General features: G+C 36.7%; 2 protein-coding genes across 3 annotated transcripts in view; both read right to left on the bottom strand.

The window, feature by feature from the left end:
- inpp5b (inositol polyphosphate-5-phosphatase B) overlaps positions 1 to 6,983 on the bottom strand; it is a 31,314-nt gene extending 24,331 nt beyond the window's left edge. The window contains exons 1-6 of one of the 2 annotated variants that reach the window (XM_015348803.2): positions 6,728 to 6,983; positions 5,996 to 6,075; positions 5,356 to 5,453; positions 4,352 to 4,381; positions 4,056 to 4,166; positions 591 to 755 (exon numbers count right to left, since the gene is read on the bottom strand). In XM_015348803.2, coding sequence (XP_015204289.2) covers positions 591 to 755; positions 4,056 to 4,166; positions 4,352 to 4,381; positions 5,356 to 5,453; positions 5,996 to 6,075; positions 6,728 to 6,784 — 541 coding nt within the window. In that variant the 5' untranslated portion in view covers positions 6,785 to 6,983. Of the gene's footprint in view, positions 1 to 590; positions 756 to 1,876; positions 2,226 to 4,055; positions 4,167 to 4,351; positions 4,382 to 5,355; positions 5,454 to 5,995; positions 6,076 to 6,727 lie in introns of those variants that run through there. The other variant, XM_015348804.2, reaches the window with a different exon arrangement.
- A 2,154-nt stretch (positions 6,984 to 9,137) lies between these two features.
- On the bottom strand, positions 9,138 to 19,640 carry LOC107077505 (uncharacterized). Its single transcript, XM_015348504.2, has 9 exons — positions 19,498 to 19,640; positions 15,503 to 15,568; positions 14,578 to 14,853; positions 14,065 to 14,126; positions 13,139 to 13,237; positions 12,889 to 13,051; positions 12,285 to 12,343; positions 11,438 to 11,536; positions 9,138 to 10,905 (listed from the first exon to the last, which is right to left on the bottom strand). The coding sequence occupies exons 2-9, from the start codon at positions 15,525 to 15,527 to the stop codon at positions 10,627 to 10,629; spliced, it is 1,062 nt and encodes a 353-aa protein (XP_015203990.1). The 5' UTR covers positions 15,528 to 15,568; positions 19,498 to 19,640; the 3' UTR covers positions 9,138 to 10,626.
- Positions 19,641 to 20,773: the final 1,133 nt, after the last annotated feature.

The following is a 20,773-nucleotide window of genomic DNA, read 5'->3' as shown; positions in this document are numbered from 1 at the left end:
AATACAGTGATCTGGAAAATAGCTTTCTTTCATTAAACAGGTACCAGCTGAATATGTATAAGAATATGAACCTTTTTAGGTTTACTAAGCTCTGGAAACTGCAGTTTAAAGTATAAACTGTATACTGTAAATTCATCATTTACAAGCAGAAAACATACAGCAGTAGGAGGCTGAAACATCTGAAGTCAGATGCTAACACACATAATGCTACAAAATAAAAGAAATACAAAAAATCATGGTTTATCATAATGAACTGTTGTTGAGATGCTCAAAGTGGAATTCCACACGCCTCTTGTGATATTTTCTATCATTTAACGCCTGCCTCATGAATTCCACACACCCAGAAGACATTCTGATGTCCAAACAATTAACAAATACAGTATCTTCAGTGCTTATAGGCAAGAGCTTGGCAAACATGAGTGTTGAGATCAATAACTACAAAAGCACATACCTAATAAAGGCTCTTTATATTAAAATATGCATAAATTCTGTTTGTGATTAATAGCTCCTTGAGACTGAAGTACTCCAAGGTCTGTAGTTACTGTAAGTAAAGGATTATTTACAGATAATAAAACAAGCATTCTACTTGCCTGATTTCTTCACTGGTCCAATTTTAGAGAAATTAATTCCTTTTTGTGCTGAGGTCTGGATAGCCTGTTCCTTTCCGGGAGGATTGTCAGTCTTAGATGATCTGCAGTATTTTGACAGCCACACAAACTGGGATTTAGGAGTCTCTGTGGATGACTGCTTACAAACTTTTTTGGAGGAAAAGAAAAGCAATTCTCAGAAGCAGTTTTTTTTCTTCTGTGAACAGCAGAATTAAATAGGTAACATTGTTATGTACATTATGTACACACATTGACACACATCTAATGCATTGTACACATTGACACACATCCTCTGCTCACGAAGGAAACCTCCCTATATTGACCTCTGTTAAATCCTACTATCTACATCAGAATTCTATCTGGCTATACAGTGTAGACAACATAAACCTAATAAAACAAACACAAACACAGAGGAATAAGAATACTAAACAATTTGGACACCTGACAATAATAATAATAATAATAATAATAATAATAATAATAATAATAATAATAATAAAAATAATAAATGTACCTAGTTTTATATGATATATAAAATAATATGCATTAGGTATGCCTTTGAAAAAAAACTGTTATACTTTCCTCTGCGTACTAGTTTACAAAATGCAGCTATTGCACTACTGACTACTGTAATATTTTCTTGAGAAACACTAAATGAAAGTGAAGGATACAGGCCTCACAGAAGATTGGGCAATGGTTGTGTCGATACACACTAGCAGCACCATGGTAAACGTCTGGTACATTTAATTTTCCTGAGTACACTACATGTTGATGTCTAGTCGATAATAAAAAGGATACATGTACTTTAAAAAAAATATGTATTTTGAATTAATTATTCATTGCCTTTGATTTTTCAAAAGATCATTAGAAGAAATATTTGGTGCTACCAGTCAAATCTACTTTTGCTTGTAACCTTTTTATGCTCTTCATGTTATTATTTTTTAGTTCCCTTTATTTAAAAAAAAACCTTCAGAACAAATCGCCTTTTAACCATGTTGATCATTGTCCTGCTCTCCAGCTGTTCTGAAGCCATATCAGAACAGCTGTAATCAATCTCTATGCTTTTATACAACCTAAGCACACATACACACTCATACTCAGTATACTGCAAAAATGCCAGCTCATAACTTTAAAACTCAGCATTGACTTCCCCTTACTAGTAGATATGTTGTTTTGAATACTAAGTAGCAAAACCACATTTAAAAAGTGGCCTGCCTTTTCAAGCTGACCACAATGACGAATGCCTGCCGTTCAAGTCTTAACCTTACCCTGTGCATTTTTGATATTCGTCTTGTTGCTCACACTTTCTGAAGCAATATCCTTGTTGTGGGAGTCCATTAGGAATACCATCGAGGAAATGTTGAAGAAAACCTTAAGGCTTTACCTTGGAACCTTCTTAAGGAGTTGTGCAGTTGTACACCACTGTCTAAAATAGTGTACCAATGTCATAAATAACACATTGTTGATACAACCCCCTCTTTGTGCTCTTCTCAGCAGCAGATTCCTCAAGCTTATTCCACCAACAAATGGTAAGAAAACATAAGCTACATCGGAGCTAAAACCATAAGCTGAAGCTCTACTATAAAGAACATAACTGTAAACTGTAAATTTTCTGTGTTCTACAAAGTATTTCAGCAGCTAACAGAAAGAGCTTCAATCAAAACTCCACCCCCTCTCTCTCCTCTTTCCTCTCTGGTCCGTTCTCTTCAGTTTCACTGCAGTTTGACTGCTGTGGTCTCCTCACCAATAAACCTCCGTTGCACCAGTAAAAAAACTATATTTTGCACCAAAATGGGTTGTCAGCTTGATTCAGACCAGAAGTTTAAAACTGAACATGTGTTGTGTTCCCAGCCAAGATCTTAAGCATAGTTTCCATTACTGTATATAATAGTGGATTTAGTAATAAATGCCATTCCACCAAAGAACTGTTACAGGTAATTTACTATATCCATATTTCATAATATATTTCAATATATATGATGTTTCACCAGTTTTCTGATATGTATACAACACTTTACACTATGTGGTGTGAGCTGTAAATGAACATACAGTATAACTTGTTAAGCAGGTACTTGACATGAGTAAATGAGACAATTTGCAAGAATTCAAACAAGCTGTTTCCTCATTCCTTCAGTTATGAATCAATATGGTTGTTCTGGGTCCAGAAGATTAGGGTGTTTATAAGAGGAGTAACAAACAGTACAAGCAATAAGTATGCCCTTCAACTCTTTCATGTAGTTGTTACACAGTTGTTTCTTGTTATCTTTGCTGACCTGCAATAGTTAACGTTTATTGTTCATAGAATACCCAATAGATGTTTTATACAGTTCAAAGGGCATGAAGTACCTCAGGAAAAGTGTTTTTTTTTTCTGAATACTGCTGTTATTATATAATTAATTTACCTGAGTGAGTGTCTGCTTTTACTTTAATACATAATGCTCACAGTTCAGACACTCCAGTTTGATAGAAATAACACAGTACCCGAATCATACTCTGAAATATTAGAAACATTAAAAATGAAACGCCACTTTGCAATGAAAATTCTTGTTTAAAGAACAGGGAGCAAACACCAAGGTAACCATTTGCCCTTCCTATAAAATTCCATTCTGATGTGTAAAGAATGTCCCCCAACAGGTTCCATTTATTCTGTTAAATAAATATTAAATTACGTTAATTGAATTTTTCTTTGCATTGTAAATAATATATAAAAAAACAACTTAAAATATAGCCTAGTTTCCTAGTTTGTGAGCACACAAATGCAGTTTTCTCCAATTCAATAAATGAAATAAAGCATATATACTGATGAAAAAAAGAAATGCAACTGGAATGAGAATACTATAGATATAGCTTATTTACTTTCACAAAAAGTTGTGGATTTGTTTTAAGCCCCCTGACCAGCAAAACAGCTTGTGCAGTGAGGCATTGCGACTTGCCAATCACATGAAGGCTTGTTAGGTGCACTTTTACCCAACGAGGTCCAGGTGGAACAATGCCTGATCAGGTCACCTTTAAAAAGGCCTTAATACAAAGCTTAGGTCACAAAGTTGCTGAAACCATGGCCTCTGTTCTTCTTTCATCCTTCAGTGTTTGGTATTGGCACAAATACCCTTCCCATCAGTTATTCTTACTAATTTGCCACCATTTTACTAAGCACAGTATTACTACTCTCCATCTTTCCCTGACTGTGCTTTTGTCAGGCTGGCTTTTTTTATGGGAGAACTGAGGGATTATAGCAGCGATCATAACCTGCCTCAGGACTGCAGATGAAAATCAGCAAGACAGCTAATCTGAATATGGTAAACATATTGCCTTGCAGTGAATGAGTTCCTGAATGAGCACACGTACTGTACACAAATACGCAAGCGAGCTGAGTCCCGCACCCCATAAGCCCTTTGTCCACTGACATTAGAGACCACCTTAAAAGAAAAGAGTAAAAGGAGGGCCTACCTTGGCAGGCCTTGTCCACTTCGTATAAAAACAACCGAGAATGGGAGCCAAAGAGCAGCCTCAGCCTCAGCTCCAGTCCTGGTAGCGTAACCCTTACTGTGGTGTCTGAGCCTTAGGGAGGGTGGAGAAGATGGTCAGAACTGAGCCTAAAACAGTTTCCAAACTCCTTTAACCGAGAGGCTCAAAGCATGCACGTCTAAATGTTTAAATAAGAGGAAACAACAGACAGAATGTGAGAGCCCACTGCTTTGTACGAGTCACAAAGTTCTTAAAAAACACCAGTGTTGATAACTCACCAACTATGGCCAGTTCATCCGGAGAAGTCACTGTAAAGATGAAAAACAGAAACACTCAACACTCGTGTACCTTTAAATATGGAAGCAGCTCACGACTAGATGTCTATATACAGTACCAACACATTGCTAAGGCCACAGTTTGTAAGTTGTTTTGCCAGTTTAAAAGTTAGATCCCACAGTGAGTTCAAGAAAACAGAATTATACAAAGTCATTTTGCCTATGGGTTAGTTGATTTAGTGGGTTGTTATTTGTATTGGCTTCTGGGAAAACTGGCCCTGGTGTGAGTGTCTGTGTTTGTGGCAGTGCAGGTGTGTGCCCTGAGATGGACTGGTGTCCTGTCCAGGGTGTATCCTGCCTTGCTCCTGTTACTTGCTGTGATAGGCTCCAATGTCTTCTGTGACCCTATACTGGATAAAGCAGTTAAAAAAAAGTTGGTTGGGTGGATGGATCTTTAGAAGTATCTTTTTCTGCATTAGAAAAATGGAAACTGTTTCATAAAAATGTGGAGAAGAGTAGATTTCACTCCAAGGTCAATACCACTGAGTGTAAGCTGGATTTGATGTCAGCATCAGGTATTTTGGCACACCAGAGCTAGAGTAATGCTCTCTGTCAGTATCCGTTACTGAAGCAAGGACATTGCCATGTTTTAAATTGGGAGTGCAGTACAGCTCAGATCCATTACGATTTTCCATTCTATTGTCTTAGCAGTGCAGGCTGTTTTTCTTTCTTCAGTTCAATAATAGAATAAATTGTTGACAGAGACACAATATAATCTTTACATATTTGCATAGTATTAGTGTACTATAATAAATCTGCACAATGTCTTTGATATTTGTTATTTTTATAACTTGTTATTCCAATACAAGTTGTACGAGCAATTATATAGAAAATGGAACAAAATTCACTAACTCCTGTACTTACCTAATGACCACACGGAAGACTGCCCACGTTAAGTGAACCAAAAGCAATAAAAATACACGCACTTTCTGAAAAGAACAACATACCTTCTTCAATGACAAAATCTTCAGTAATAGGCACTACTTTGTCCAATGTAATATCATCACCAGTTATTGCCATTCTTCTGTGAGTGAATAAAAATAACCTGAAGGGATGAAAACAAACAGGTAAATTGCACTAAAATCTTAAGAAATATCCTCATTTGGTAAGCTGTGATAAATGGCAATGTTAGGTGCTCTTTGCATTATCTCCAGCATGGAATAAAATTCATATTTCTCAGAGAAAAATTTCATGCCGTAATACAGAAGCACTATGCCAGAGTTCCTTAATTACAGTTAAAAAAAAGCTTCATGCATGCAGGTGACACGTTGGCACAGTGGTTAGCAACTCTGCATTGCAGCTCTGGGGCTCTGGGCTCAATGCTGGACCTGGGGTGCTATCTGCATGGAGCTTGTATGTTCTCCCAGTGTTCCTGTGGATTTCCTCCTGGTCCTCCAGTTTCCTTCCACAGTCTAAAGACATGCTGCTGAGTGAATCAGCTTCTGGGAAAAACTGGCCATGGTGCGAATGTGTGTGTCTTTGTTTGCCCTCTGATGGACTTGTGCCTGTTGCATGCCAGGTTAAACTGTCTCCCCCACACCCCTGAACTGGATGAAGCAATTCGAAAATGGATGGCTGGAGACTCACGCATGTTCTTGTCCACGTTCCACCAAACCCAGAAGTCTGCTTTCTGTGATGCTGTCCACAATGAGAAGGCATTGGACAGCATGTTTTAATTTTCGCAGTTAAGGGAAACTTTTAGAATAAAGGAATACACCCGACTAATCAATACAGTTCCTTGGTGATTAAAAGTATATTTATTTCGTACGTGCAATTTGCGAAGAAATGCAAATGACTAAATTACAGCACCCATTAGAGTGATCCTCGCTCAGGCGACAAGCAATGAAGTTGTGTAACATCGCCATCGCGTGGATAGTTTCCAGTATACCGTTATGTGAGTGTGCTGTGCTCAAACGTTCTGAGCATGCTCTGAGTGGCATTTCCACTAAATTAAACGTGTTTGCTTCACAAAACAAAATAGCGAAAACCATGCTGTTGGTCTGCAAAACGTTCCTACTGTGACGGCAAAATGTGCAAATCAGATTCCCTGCGCCCGATTTTGTTTGAAAGCGCAACGGTTGAAGTACGGTTATAGCTTTGCAAGAGCGGACAAGCAATTCTGACAAACAGCTGAGCAACGAGGCCTAACACAGAACTTTTCAAGGAACCTCTGTTAAATAGTGTCAACTGCTTCAAGTATTCAATATCGCTATCAAAAGGCGACCATCTTTCTCCTTGGGATTGCGTCAGCCCCGGCTTCTCAATAGAATGCTGCACTGCATTCCAGTCCTGCAGTTTAACGACACTGTCAAAGGATACTATGATGCAGCTTTCCTCTTCGGTCAGGGTTTCTTGAATAGCGACAGATTGATCCATTTTAAGAAGCACTGCAATTTAGGCGAACTATTGTGGTGAGGAAGAACTTTTTTTATTTCCGAGAAACAGTTTCACTTGTAATACCTGACTATTTCAGAAAACCCCCCCGCACCGACCCGCAAGAACTGGAAGAAGTCGATCGTAAAAGTTTATCAGGCGCTCGGGCACTGCAGCCTGGCAATCCAGATGTTCCGCTCCCCTTCAGGCGCAGTTCCCAGCCTGCCACGCAGAGATTTCGGATTTTTCGTATGACGTCACGAAGCGGATTAGCTGTTGTATTACAAAACCCGCTTAGGAGAATTAATACTTGTTGGCGTTTCCAGGTGTGATAGGTGATTAGATAGCGAGTTGGTGAGCAGCGTTGAAAGAACACTGGTGTTTATGTCAAGGCTGTTTGTGTTTTTTTTTAAGAATGAAGAGCAATCACTTTGAAACAGAATAGAAGTAACTAGAGGTCTGTGGCACTGTCGTTCTGACCTATTGTATCTGTCACTTTCGGACCAGAAACCTCAGAAATCCTTAGCTACAAACAGTATGAATTTTGCAAGGACATTAAATAGGAAACTGTCATGAATTCAAAAGTTTTAAATCAATATAACCAAGCATATACATGTATATAAAAACTGCCTTCAGGCAGTCTGGACATGATTATCTTATAACAGATGACTAGGCCAGCAGTATGCAAATCACAGCAACAATAATGTAATATTATTACAACATCTGAAACCAAATAGTTGGATAGATAATAATGAAATTATTAATGAAATGAAATGAGTTACATTCAGTTGTGTGACTTTAATGAAAGCATTAACTGTAAGATAACAAGGCAATGTACTTTATATTTGGTTTACACCCATTGACAAATAGTCGTAGCAGTAGTGGAAGTTTGTCTACCAACTTAACATTAAATCTTCTAATCAAACATAACATTTTAACAATAGCATACTACTACTACTACTACTACTACTAATAGTATAGGAATAAGGAATCTGAAAGGAATCTAAACTCTTTATTATATTACTCATATATGATTTGCAATGCTTTGCATTGAGAATACATATGTAATTGAAGTAAGCAAATATTATTGCCAGACACACATTGCACACCTGGACTGAGATAATGGAAAAGTACATGCAGAGCACCTGTCCAATCACGTGGCAAGGCGTTTATTGCATGCTACCATGAGCTGGCTTCCCACTCAGGAGTAATTAAGTGGTTCCCTACTGGTGAGGCTCACCTGTGCAAAACAAACTGGGTTTCATGCACAGAAAAACGATAGACACTGTTAAAGAATAAGGTTGTTTTGGTGTGATGATGACATGTCAATCATGTCATTGCTAAGGATTCAAGCTCTAGGAGGCTGGTGCTGTCTTAAGAGAAATGAAAAACAGCAACAAAATTTAAAAACGCAGTAAGCAGAGACTTAAAGGTTGACATCAAAAGCTGAATGACATACAGCAAGACACAACTTGATTTTATGATTGCATAACACATAATCAAAGAAATTGCTGTTGTTGGGGGTCTAGATGATAATTAAAGCTAATGGGATTCCTTGTTCACCAACCAATGTGTCTGTTTGTGGGGCCTCCCCTTTGACCCTCAACCTATTTTGATTTGCTATTCTATATTAAGTGGAGGCAGGTGGCTCTGTGCCTGTGGCTGGAAGGTTGCTGGTTCAAATCCTGTGGCTGGCAGAGGAATCCTAGTTTGTCGGGCCCCTGAGTAAGGCCCTTAACCCCAGCTGTTCCAGGAGTGCTGTACAATGGCTGACCCTGTGCTCCGACCCCAGGCTTTTCTCCCTGTCTGTGTGTCTGATGGGAAAACAAGCTGGGGTCTATGAAAAGACCCATTTTCTAATGCAAGAAATTGTATACGATTAATAAAATGATCTTATCTTATTCTCCAGCAAAATTAAACACCACCTGCTATTGACGTAGACCTGAAACACATAGGTTTGGCCACTTCTTGAAGAAATCCTTTGGGATCATAAAGCCTTTCCATTTTGAATACCTCTCACCTTTTCTGCTAGGAGTTATTTATATTTGAGGATGTTTTCTCAGATGTTGCCCCCGCATTAATAGTAATACATAAAGACCCACAATGACAATACAAAATATAAAGGAAACTCTGAATTTTAGTTTCTTGTTTCTGTCTTTCTGGAACTAAGGTCTGAAATAACATTTAAAGACTTAAGCCCAGTATATACTGTACTGTATATCCACTGCTATATACAGTATAATGCCACTTACAGTACTAGTCCTGGAGCTGGAATGTGAATTTGATTAGTGAATTGAGTTTCAGTTTTTGACCACAGCTGCACCTTTCCCATTGATTGAACAAAGCTAAAATACAATTTTGGAATATTTTTTTATTGAATGCTTCTTGCTATATTTAATGCTATTTAAAAACATATTAATATCAAGTGATAGTTAAATATCTCTGTCTTTTGTATTACATCACTTACAGTCTGTCACAAAAACTTGGCAATGCAGTACATGCTTATCAGTAACAAAACGCAAGCTACTCAGTTTTGTTTTATTATAGAATAATCTCTTTGAAAGTTTATTTTGTATAGTATGTTACAAAGCAGTAAAAGCAAGAACAAGATATATAATTTAAAAAATAAACTGCTCTTCAAATAATTGTTAAGGGGAAAATGTAATGTTTATTGTTGTACTTTTTTGTACCACAATAATTCATAAGGGAAAATATAATTATATATTGCTATATTTTAATGTACAATATCACATATATATAGTACACAGAAATAAATCTTTTTTAAAAACATAATTGATGTTGTGGCAGAAAAGTGAATTGATTTTTGTTAAGCCTTTTTTACAACCTGATTTTTTCAAAGAAAACTATTTACAAATTTTAATTTAAATGATTGAGGCATTCGGATACTTAAAGCTAAAACTAGCAGTTACAATATAGACCAAGATGAACGTCATGAAGAGGTATAACAATATCTGTAACTGTTTTTGTGTACCATATTATTAATGTTTTATGTAGCTTAGCACAATACAACTGATAAACCTTTGAATACATCACACATCGGAGAAGGTAATGAGATGTTACCATTGAAGGAGATATAAATACCTTGGGGCATATAGGACTATAGAAATGGACCTGCACTCAAGCATTGTACATCTGGTGAATTAACAACTTGAAAGCACTTTGCTTGCCAACTTCCAATGAATTATATATGTCTTTTTGTCTATAAAATACATGCCAGAATATCTATCTTTGAAGATACTGTACTGTGCCTAGAAAGGAGACTTTTTTTCAATATTTACTGTCAGTATTGAAATGCAGTCAATGGGCCCAACTTTAATTCATGAGTAATATTTCTGTAAAGAAAGAAATTCTTAATTCAGTGATGAAAGTGCATTTTTATAAAAAAGGCTTCATGTAATATTATTTTATAAAATTACATCTAAAAGCAAAAGATATATTTCTAAAGCAAAACATACTTTAGAAATCCCCCCAAAACTGACAGCATGCATACAGTAGTGCTTGAATGACAGTAACAATATTTTTTTCAGCAATGCCCAATATGCATGATACAGGTGTAATTTGTATAGCCATAACAAAGATCAAGTCTTTTTTAGCATGAGTTGTTTCTTGCAAAACGTTAAGCATTGACGCGACTGTAAAAGCTACTCCTGTTTCGTTGTGCCCTTTAGCTGTTACCTTTGCTCACCAAACATGCGAAACAAACAAAAAAAAAAAGAATACAAAACAGACATGTGAAACTACAGTACAAAGGACATGTCCTGCTCTGTCAGTCAACTTGAGTTGTTCGCACTAAGCCACAGAAAGAATCGACACTCTCTCCTGGCCTACTGAATCAGGAGGGATTGAAGCTGACTATTTAAAATCCAGATCAGGAATGAGCTGGTCAGGAATATGAAGTGTGAAGGAATATAAAGTGTGCTGGCACCATTGGGCATGTTAACAGACCCATCCATCTTGAGACAAGATTCTTTCTGAGTTGCATTACAGCATTCCTGAAGGCAGTCCACAGTAGTGGATGTGCAGACGATCAAGGGGAGCTTGATGCAGTCCTTGCTACAGCCTGAGGTCCAGGTCATGACAGCATTGGCAACTGTCTTTTTCAGCTGAAGGGGAAAAACACAAGAACCCCAGAAGATCATCTGTCTGCACACACTCCATAGCATCGTCTCCAAATTGCCTTGTGAACCTGCAACTACACTGTTCATTCATGTTCAGAGACTTCCCCCTCAAGCCATCTACTGCAGGGGCTAAGAAATAGAAACTGGATGTACAGCAACTCTAGTTTTTGTCCCTATTATATTCTTTTTCACATCAATGTTTTAGTCAAGAAATAAGAAATCCTTAAATATATTCCTTTAATAACTGCTTTATGTGTTTTTCAGATGTAATATCATGTTGTATCATATATCTTTCTGCATGTGTAATATTATGACTGTCTTAATATTTTTCATTCCTGCAAACCAGTGACAATGTCTGAAAACGCTACCTGAGAAATGCTTGAAAAATGGAACATTTCAGATAGAGAAATATGAGTCTCTGAAGCTTGTCAGTGATCAGGCTAGATTTTGGTGACCTTATCTGATGTTGAAGGATGTACATTTTAAATGTTTATTTACAAGTAAAAGTGACACCAACCTCACAAAACTCATATCCGATGGGACACAACTTGTCGTTTTTCGCTTGTGTTTTGTAGCAGGCTTCACCATTGCAAGTCATGGTCTGGCACTTCTTGCCCTGTTGAATTAAGAGAGCAACTGCTTCAGAACACAGAAATAAAAAATCATGCTATCATTTCAGATACATTCACATCCTGTGAGCTTTTTTCTCTTTCTCTGTTTCATATTTAGCTACCAAAGTATGCTTTGATGTGGTGTAGATACTCTGCACTCTAATTAAAGAAAGAAACTGTTATGGTTATCTTCTTAATATTGGTAGTGCAAAAGAATACATCTAACTGGAATATAAACATCCTGAGTGTTCTTTCCTGAAAAACCGTCAAGTCTAATATTGCTGATCACTGGCACAGACGGAAACATTTGACCCAGATAGATCAGAAAAGAGCTTTGACAGCTCTCAAATCTTTGAATGATAAGTTGAAAAAAAGCCATAGGTCTATCACAAAAAGTCAAGAAAAATAATCAAATTTGGTTTACAGGGGTAGTTTGTAGTTTGTAGAAATCAGTGTAATCATTAACTGAGCCAAGACTGGGCTGGATTCCTGCAGTCTGGAGTTTTCTTCCATGCAATGTTAGAAAAAAGTTTGAATTATGTTTGTGCAATGTAATTAGCTCTTCATTCTTAAGTGACTTTCTGTTCATTCAAATGAAGGAATGCTATTGAATATTGTATGTTGATAGGTCTTATTTCCAGACAAGATATTTTTGAAAGCTGTTGTACTGTTGAAAAAAAAGCGGAGCAAAATGTAGACTGTTCCAGTTACTACCACTTATCACAATAACAAAAATGACAAGCAACGTCTTACATTATTTGCAACAGTTGTAGTTGGGTTAGTGGTGGTGGTTGTTGGCGCACGTGTAGTCACTGGTAAATTAAAGAAAAATAAAGTGTAATTAAGTTCAACGTGACTCTGTACTGGATGACGTGGTCATTGAAAATGGATGAAAATTTCATTTGCTATGCTCTTCAGAATTTAATAATGAGGGTTCATTTCTATTCCTCTTTAACCATTTTTTATTCTGTCCTTTACAACTGCATTAAAAAAGCAAGTGAGTATAATTCAGGGATCAGTTATATTCCGCTGGCCTTTTGTATGGTTTGGAATATAGTACTAGATAGAGATAGGGTGGAGACAACTACTTGAGTTAAGGCTGGGTAATGCAATGGGGTTTGGTAACTATGGCCAACAGAATGCCACCATAATTGGTTAATTAATAATTATCCCTGCCGTATAAAATGAAAAATGCTTTAAGAATACTTTGCACTACCACAGTTGTTCCCCCCTCTGTTTCCTAAGCATTAAACCCAGTTCCTGTCTTTGTACACTCATGTGTGTGTCCGAGGAACGTCAGCCTTCATGACCAATAGCGTATATCTCAGCACAGTAAAACTCGTGAAAAACGATGTACCGAAGCTGGTTCTGATGAGCTGCATGGATCCGTTCAGGCAGTTGGGGGTTCGGCAGCACTCGACAACACACGGAAGCTGGGTTTCATTCGCGCACCTGCTGGACGTGCTGTTGCAGGTGGTGCTGCAGCCCGTGGTGTAGTTGCTGCTGCTCAGCCGTTTGAGCTGTCGGAGACAAGCATCTTTGTGTAGATCCTGTGCTTATCTGAGGCAAGCTACCAAAGTAACACACATTAGAATGGCAGTATTTACCTCACAGAAGGCATTGCCAGAAGAGCAGTTGCTTGCTGTCTCGTTCATATACATTGTGTAGCAATCTGGCGCACTGCAGCTGAAAGACTTACAGGCGAGCTGTAAAAGAAGAAGCTGAGCTTCATATACAGTACAGTACTATTGTTTCACTGTGCAGTAACATGTGAAAGACCAAAATACACACACTGCTTGGTCTGTAAACATCTTAAGAGATGTAAATATTGAGAAATAATTTATGCAGATGTGAGAGCTTTGGATTTCCTTGCTGTTATACACAGTAGTAGAGATCTGGCTCCTTCAGGCTTTCGTCCAAACCTCAAAAACGGCTAACAAACTGGAAAGACACTCAGTAGATAGAAATTCCAAAATTAAAGGTCATTTAAAGGTAAAGGCAATTTTAAGCCTTTTAATGTTAAAGGTAATAGGCAATGTTATTTTTATATTTTGGCGTTAGAAAGAGTACATCTCTTTTAATCCAATCTAAACAATTCTCTTTATTAATTCTCTGTTTGTTAACTTTGCATGCAGATCACGTTGGATACTTTCTACTGTATGAATAAGTGCTGTACAACTTGCACTTATTCTCTCGTACATCACACTGCATTAGTCATTACAGTGACTAGTGAGCAGGAAGGGCCGCTTCATGTCACAGTTCATGGGAAATCTCGCTCTCACCCATGGCGAGACCAGGGGTTTACGAATTTCAAAATAGATACAGTACCATCAATTAATGGATTTTGCTACTGAGATTTAGAAACTAGTCTGAGAAATTGGGACTGCACCTCCCCTTTAAATGAAAACCAAATTTCAAAGCAGTTAAGAGTGGGGTGAACGAACTGTAAAGATGATAAAAAACAGAACCGTGCTGACAGAATGAGTGCTTGGCAGGAACGACAGGAGGACGGATAGGTTCTCTTTGTGCTTACCAAACTAGTCATGCTGTTCGCTGCAGAAGTGGAGTTTGCATAAACTGATGTCATTCCAGAGACTGCCATAAAAACAAAATGGAAGTGACTTCAGTTAAAAATATTAAACAAAGAACAAGAGCAATGCCTTATGACACTTAACATAAGAACATGAAAATAGTACACACAAAGGACCTTCGGTTTATCAAGCATGTTTGGCACTTAGTAGACAATTGATCTAAAGATCGGTCAGATCACTCATCCAGCTGTTGTGTGCAGTAAATCTGGCTTCAAAAACGTGGCAGGGTAGCTTGTTACATATTCCTACAACCTTAATTATTCATGTTTATGTGAAAATGGGCAACAGTAGTTACCAAATACACTTGGCATGCTGTATATTGCTAGCCTGAATAATATAGTATTTCAATATTATAGGCTAAATTATTTTGGTATGTGGTTGGTGGCTGTGTTGGCTGGTGTTATACTGTATATGTGTTATGGCCGTTGTGGAAATATTAGAAAATATAACTGCACCTGGAGAAACAGTGGTGGCCCAAGAGTAACTTGTGTTTCCTGTGCCATTGGTTGGAATGGTAGTGACCATTGATCCAACTCCAGGTGCTGTAGTAGCGCTGAATGAAACATTCGATGATGAGGAGTCATTCATTCCAGATGTTGTTGGTTCTGCAGATGTTATGTTTGGAGTAGATGAATCAGCTGTAGAGTTGCTAAGTGATGTTGCAGTTGTAGTTTCTTGACCTGACACAAATATGGAGCTTCTTGTCAGTGTGATTAAAAGCAGAAGAAAGCCTGTTACCGAAAAACAAAGTTTTAGTGTTAATTCTGATTTTAATACGTATAGCCTTAACATGTATAGCCAAACTATTAAAAAACTAAAGAGCATTACAGAAGTAATTCATTAAGGTAGAGAAAAGAGTGTTTGAATACTGCTTTACATTTGAGAACTTTCTGTGATGTATGGGGCTTATATGGTGGTATTGATCATACTAAATATTGAAATTGTATTTGTATTAATATCTTTTTTATATATTTTTATATATATTTTTTATATTAAAACTTTAGTATAAAAAGAGAAGTAAACCGAACCACTCCAGAGAAACCTATTCAGTTATCTGCAATAGGAATATCTTGATAATGCTTGATTACTAATTTCATTTCTATGCAACATGTATCAGCTGTAGTGCCCCAAGCATATATTGCTTACAGTATAATCCATGTATTTTATAGGCACTCTAACTCCAAATCTGAAAACTTAATTTACATTATGTATCTTATTCCTCTATATAATTAACACACACAGTTCTTAGTATAACATAGTTACATGATAATGTAGTACCTCTCACATTATGAACATGCTGAAAGTATGGATGACTCCTTTTCTCTGAACTTTGTGGAGACCCAACTTATGAAGATACTTAGGATAGAGATTAAAAAATACCTTTTAAAAGCAGCTTTGGGGCCATTGTTGTTCCAGTATGTGTAAGATCACAGCCCTGAGACAATTCTGCAAAATAAAAGAATAATGTTTCAAGCAATGATGCTATAATGGTCCCATTTTCAATTCCAGTGCTAAGGCATCTCTTTCTAAAGTGTATGACGACTACAGGTCTACAGACGGAGATAAATTGAATATTGAATGAAATATCCTAAAAGCAATTTCAACCTCGTTTATGCTGAATATGGACATGTTTCAAACAAATGGTCTTATGGTTCATATCTTACACAAATTTAAACTAATAGCTATAGTATTCTCAATTATATACATATATATTATGATTTAAAATATATATTTTTAGCAATGCAACAATGGATCTGATGAAACTCACCTTTTAAATAATTTTGTCCTTACAAAAAATAACAGAACCTGATGTACATGAAAATTCGTCATAAAATACAATTCAATACTCTATGTTTTTGCTTTATTTTTTAGCTCAAGAGTACAATCAAATCAATCAAGTCAAGCACATTTTTTTTTCTTAACCAAATGTGCTTGAAACAGTTATTATGGTCAATTGATCAATGAAGAAGTGTAGACTTGTTTAATTTGAGTGATTAGTTTTCTAGTTTTATGGGGAGATGGGGTTATTTTTTCTAATATTTTTCCAAAATTTTGGAAAAACACAAATCAAAGTGTAAAGGTAGAATACAGCTGGAAAAGAATTACAAGTGTTAATAGAAAAAGTGTGTTTCAGGACCCTGGATAGCAACCCATTTTCAGATCCTTGCGACCATTGGTGTTAAATCCAAATAGGGCAAAACCAGTGTTTTTTTTTTAAGAAGAAAAGCAATCCTATGGCTTAGGGTGAGCCCTGTTTCACGTGATTGGAAAAGAGGCAATGTTAGCACAGAAATGCAAGGTTTAATAATTCAAGCCTTGCTACCAACATAAAATCTTGGTAGCAGAATTAGATTGAAAATGTGTATCATTAACAGATTGTTGTTAAATCCAAACAAACAAGGCAAGCACATTTTGAAACAAGTTAGCTTCAAATCCAAAAAAATATATTATTACAATGAATTAATGACCTTGGGACTTTCTGAGAATTTGGAAGGAGCAATGTAGGATTTAATGTTCATACATAAAAGACGTGTAATACTATTGGTCAGATTTGCTGACCCCTCCACAATTCGAGGTACCTGTGGAATGAGGAGTGAGAATAAGCAGATAGCAGAAATAATTAAGCATTGAAGATTACAAACTTAAAAGGACAAAGACGTTGTGATTCTAGTTTTTTTTAATAAAAAATGAAGTGTAAAGGTTTCTCATTTTAAACAAGCTTTTCCAACAGTGTTCAGTTCCTAAAATGTTGCCATAAATACTGTAACTTTATCACCAACTGTGTCATATACTGTATCTAAAACTGAAAAGTAACAGTCGTGATCTTTAGACGGGACACTAGGAAAAGGGGAAGAAGAGGCAATATTAGCACAAAAAAGCAAAGCTGAATTATTTTTAACCTGATGGAAAGAGTACAGCTTGACTGAAGAGGTCACTAGGAATCCCCCATTTCTTGTGTTTGTATTTGTCCCAGAAGATCTCAAAATGCTTTACAGAGAGCAAGAAATTCTTTATTGGTTGAATTAAAGGGAAAATTATATAGGCCTATATATATACACTTGTTGGTTAGAGAACAACTTTATTATATGGTCACACTAGGAATCTGTCTGAAGCTGTAAGCCTGTCATGCTGCATATTGGTATGATACTGACTCACTGACAGCTTTTTGTGCTAGTGTGCATAACATTTCAGAAACTTCAATTCAAACTGGGTTCACCTAGCACAGCAACCCTTCTGCTGCAAAAGACTTTGAAGGAGAGGACCTTCGTGTGAATGAATGTGCTATTGCATTAATAAAATGATGCTGTTTTGTGACAACCAAGAGTTGGAGGTTCTCCATATTCTGCTTTGTCCATGGTGTTATACTTCAAAGAAAAGGACAAACACGGCATGGAAAAGCAGCAAATCTGAAGTTAAATTCTTTACTTTAAATTATTCTACTTCAGTTGCTCTAAAAGGAATACATAACCCTCTCTTTATCTACCATAGCATTAAGTTTCTAACTGTGATGCCACACATGTCAGTTTCCTATATTTTTCAAAGCATTTTTAGCTGTAACATAATGGATACGTTTCTGGGCTCACAACTGGTGGGTTGTGGATTACAGTCACTGCTGTTGTACCTTGAATAAAGTACAGCAGCAGATGGACTGCCAGTCAACCCAGCTGTATAACTGGGAACCAGCATTGTCGAGAGTCGGCCCTATGATAGACTGGGGATAATCATGTGCTCTCTGACTGTTTTACATCTACAAACCTAGAAGCTCTAGCCCACTCAGCCTTTATGTGTGGCTACTACACATGCTGACTTTTCACATTCTAACTTTTAATATAAAACATTAAACATGATTTTTAACTTGCTAGCTGCGTCTTTGATTTGGGTTTTGGATATTAATATTGGGATTTAAGTTTAAACAGCCATCTGTAAGATTTGCTTATTGATATTAAGACATGGAAAATGCCATATTCAATTAAGAGGACCAGCTTGCTTTCTCACCACACTCTTTTATTGTCCCATCGAAAGACATGTTGTTTACTTTCCGCAAACCAAAGTCCCCCAGGCACTTATGGAGCCTACAGCTTGTTTTTCGTCATCCTCCTGAGGATGTTTAATCCTGTGTGAAACTACGCTGACAACAATGAGCTAGCAAAAAAAATACAGGTAGTGGGATTTATCAACTGTAATTGCTCACCAGGGATCAGATACCAAGAGCAGTTGTCATGGTGATTGTTGCCATAGGTTTCAGTCCCTCAAAGCTGCTGTTGAAAATGTCTATATTTTGAGGAACATTATGACTTGTAATTCGTTCCATTACATATTTAAGCGATTAATGATTAATGTGCCACAATCTTATGTTAACTACGTTGTATTTCTATGAATCCAGATTTCAAAACAATTTTTCAGAAACCCCATCAAAGCAGACTCAGAGAAAAACATGACGAGAAGTCTTGAGCTGTCATCAGAGTCTGGAGATTCTTTGCATAATAATTAAAAAATGCTGCAGGCAACAAGCTGAAGAAGCATGTTGCGCTCATTTTCATACATCATTTGACTTAATTTGCCTCTGTCTCTTTTCACAGTATAAAACCAGTCAATGGTGGAAGAATTTGCATTTATTTGTAAGCTAAGATTTGTTAAAATACTACATGAAATACACTTGAAATACCATAGCTACAGTGTATATTTCAAGTTCATAATTTAGATGAGGCAGGTGACAAAAACATAATTCATATTTGCAAAATACGATGAACCCACTCATTTCCACAAATTATTGTGGTCATACATGGACCATTCAATTAAGATTCAAACATTCAAACTTAATGCCATAGAAGAATTTCAAACAATGTAGTCCATGATATATGGAAGAGCATTCCAGATGGCTCTTTAAATTCAGTTTTATTTTTTTTTAAAGAGTAAAATATCTGATGATTGTCTGTATAGCGTCATGGTTCTGTAGTCTAGAGAAAAAGATTATTAATAAGGTTAATAAGCCAATAACCTACATTTTCCCAGAAACACTGACTACAGCTAAATACAAAGCCAAATATTTTATTGTAATAACAAAGCATGCATTACATACAGAACTAAATATCACAAATGTTCAATTCCAATCTGCAGTTCTGCAAGTCCACAATCTTGTTAAAGACTACAGCTGCTTTGTGCAATAAAGTACAATGACGAATACATTACAAATATTAAAAAGAGACTAAAAGCAAAGACTAACTGTTGTCTTTTCTACTGTTCTGTTACTTTGTTAGTGGGTTCACCTACACACAATGAACAGATGTCAGATTCTGCGATACAGGATATAAACACTATGCAAACACCTAACAGAAAACCCTATCGATTATACAAAACTATATAATCCTGCTTACCGGCGAGCTGTTATTGGAAGAATCCGTAGATAAGATGACAATTTGTTCTGGGCTGTGTGCAGAGTGCCTGAGTGGATTTTCTGTCTTTTCCCGTCTGTGCCCTGTGTTATCCAGATAATTCAAACTAATTAGAGTAGAAGGCTTTACCTGTGGCTCCTACCAGTTAAAAGGTGCACCTAAAGGGTGGAGACAGTTTATCAAGGCGGGCTGGTGAGGGCACCGTACAGGAGCTATTATATATTTTTTAAACATTTATGTCAGCATTTGAGACTGTTTGCTCTACTGTACGTATTGGTTTCTCTTTAGCAGATGGCATTAATTTTAATTTGTCTTTAGTGGAACTTCCTGCTTAAAACTAGGCAGCCTGTTCCAGTTTAAAGTCAACAAAAACGAGGTCCCTTTACAAAACAGCAGCTATACTGTATATCTGAATGCTGACCGTTTGTACAGTTCGCTAACATCAGTAAATATTGGAAGTGATGGTTTGTTTCTTGCATCATCATCCATGGAAGTAAATAAATCTCAAAAACCCTTCTTGGAATAAAGGAGAATACATTTTGAAAGTAATAGAATTTTTCTGCTTTGTTGACAGGCCCTCCTAAGAAAGGTCTAATCCTAACAAAATCCCTGTTTATACAAAACTTATTTAAAAAAACAAAACATGATTAATTGATTTACTTTTAGCTTTAATTGCATCCCTCTCGACATCCGCTTAACAGTAAGTGCCCCAATAATATTAACATCTCTCAGTGGGTTAACCCTAACTTACGTTTTTCATTCAATCCTGGCTTTTTCGCCAAAAATAATAGTCTAGAAAAGGGTCTGAGATCTACCTGTACAAAAACAAAATGCTCGAGTGTGTATCAAATTTAAAAAAAAACAACAACAATGAAATGAAAAAAAGGACAAAATGACCTTGACATGTTAGGCAAATTCCTAATTTTAAACGAATGTCAACTTATTCAGTTTAGTTTTACATTTCTTGAGGTAACCTTACTTTACTACATGAATTCAGTTTTCATTTCTTATACAGGGATGCCGTACAATTCATCATTTATTTTAAGCAGCGCACCGACAGTACCTGTGCAGAATGGTCGTCCTTACGCTCGAGCTGTTCTTACCTTTATTTCACCAAGCAGATTCCTGTTTAACAATCGGTTAAGTCTGTAGGTTATGAAAAATCCTGAAAAAACTACTCACCACAAAGCAGCTTTAAATCCTTCCATGACACATTCTGGCAGTTTTGCAAGCGGACAGGCTTTCGAAAAGCAAATTC

The sequence above is a fragment of the Lepisosteus oculatus genome, chromosome 11, assembly GCF_040954835.1.
Source record: "Lepisosteus oculatus isolate fLepOcu1 chromosome 11, fLepOcu1.hap2, whole genome shotgun sequence".
Taxonomy (NCBI): domain Eukaryota; kingdom Metazoa; phylum Chordata; class Actinopteri; order Semionotiformes; family Lepisosteidae; genus Lepisosteus; species Lepisosteus oculatus.
This window is presented reverse-complemented; position numbering and strand designations above follow the sequence as displayed.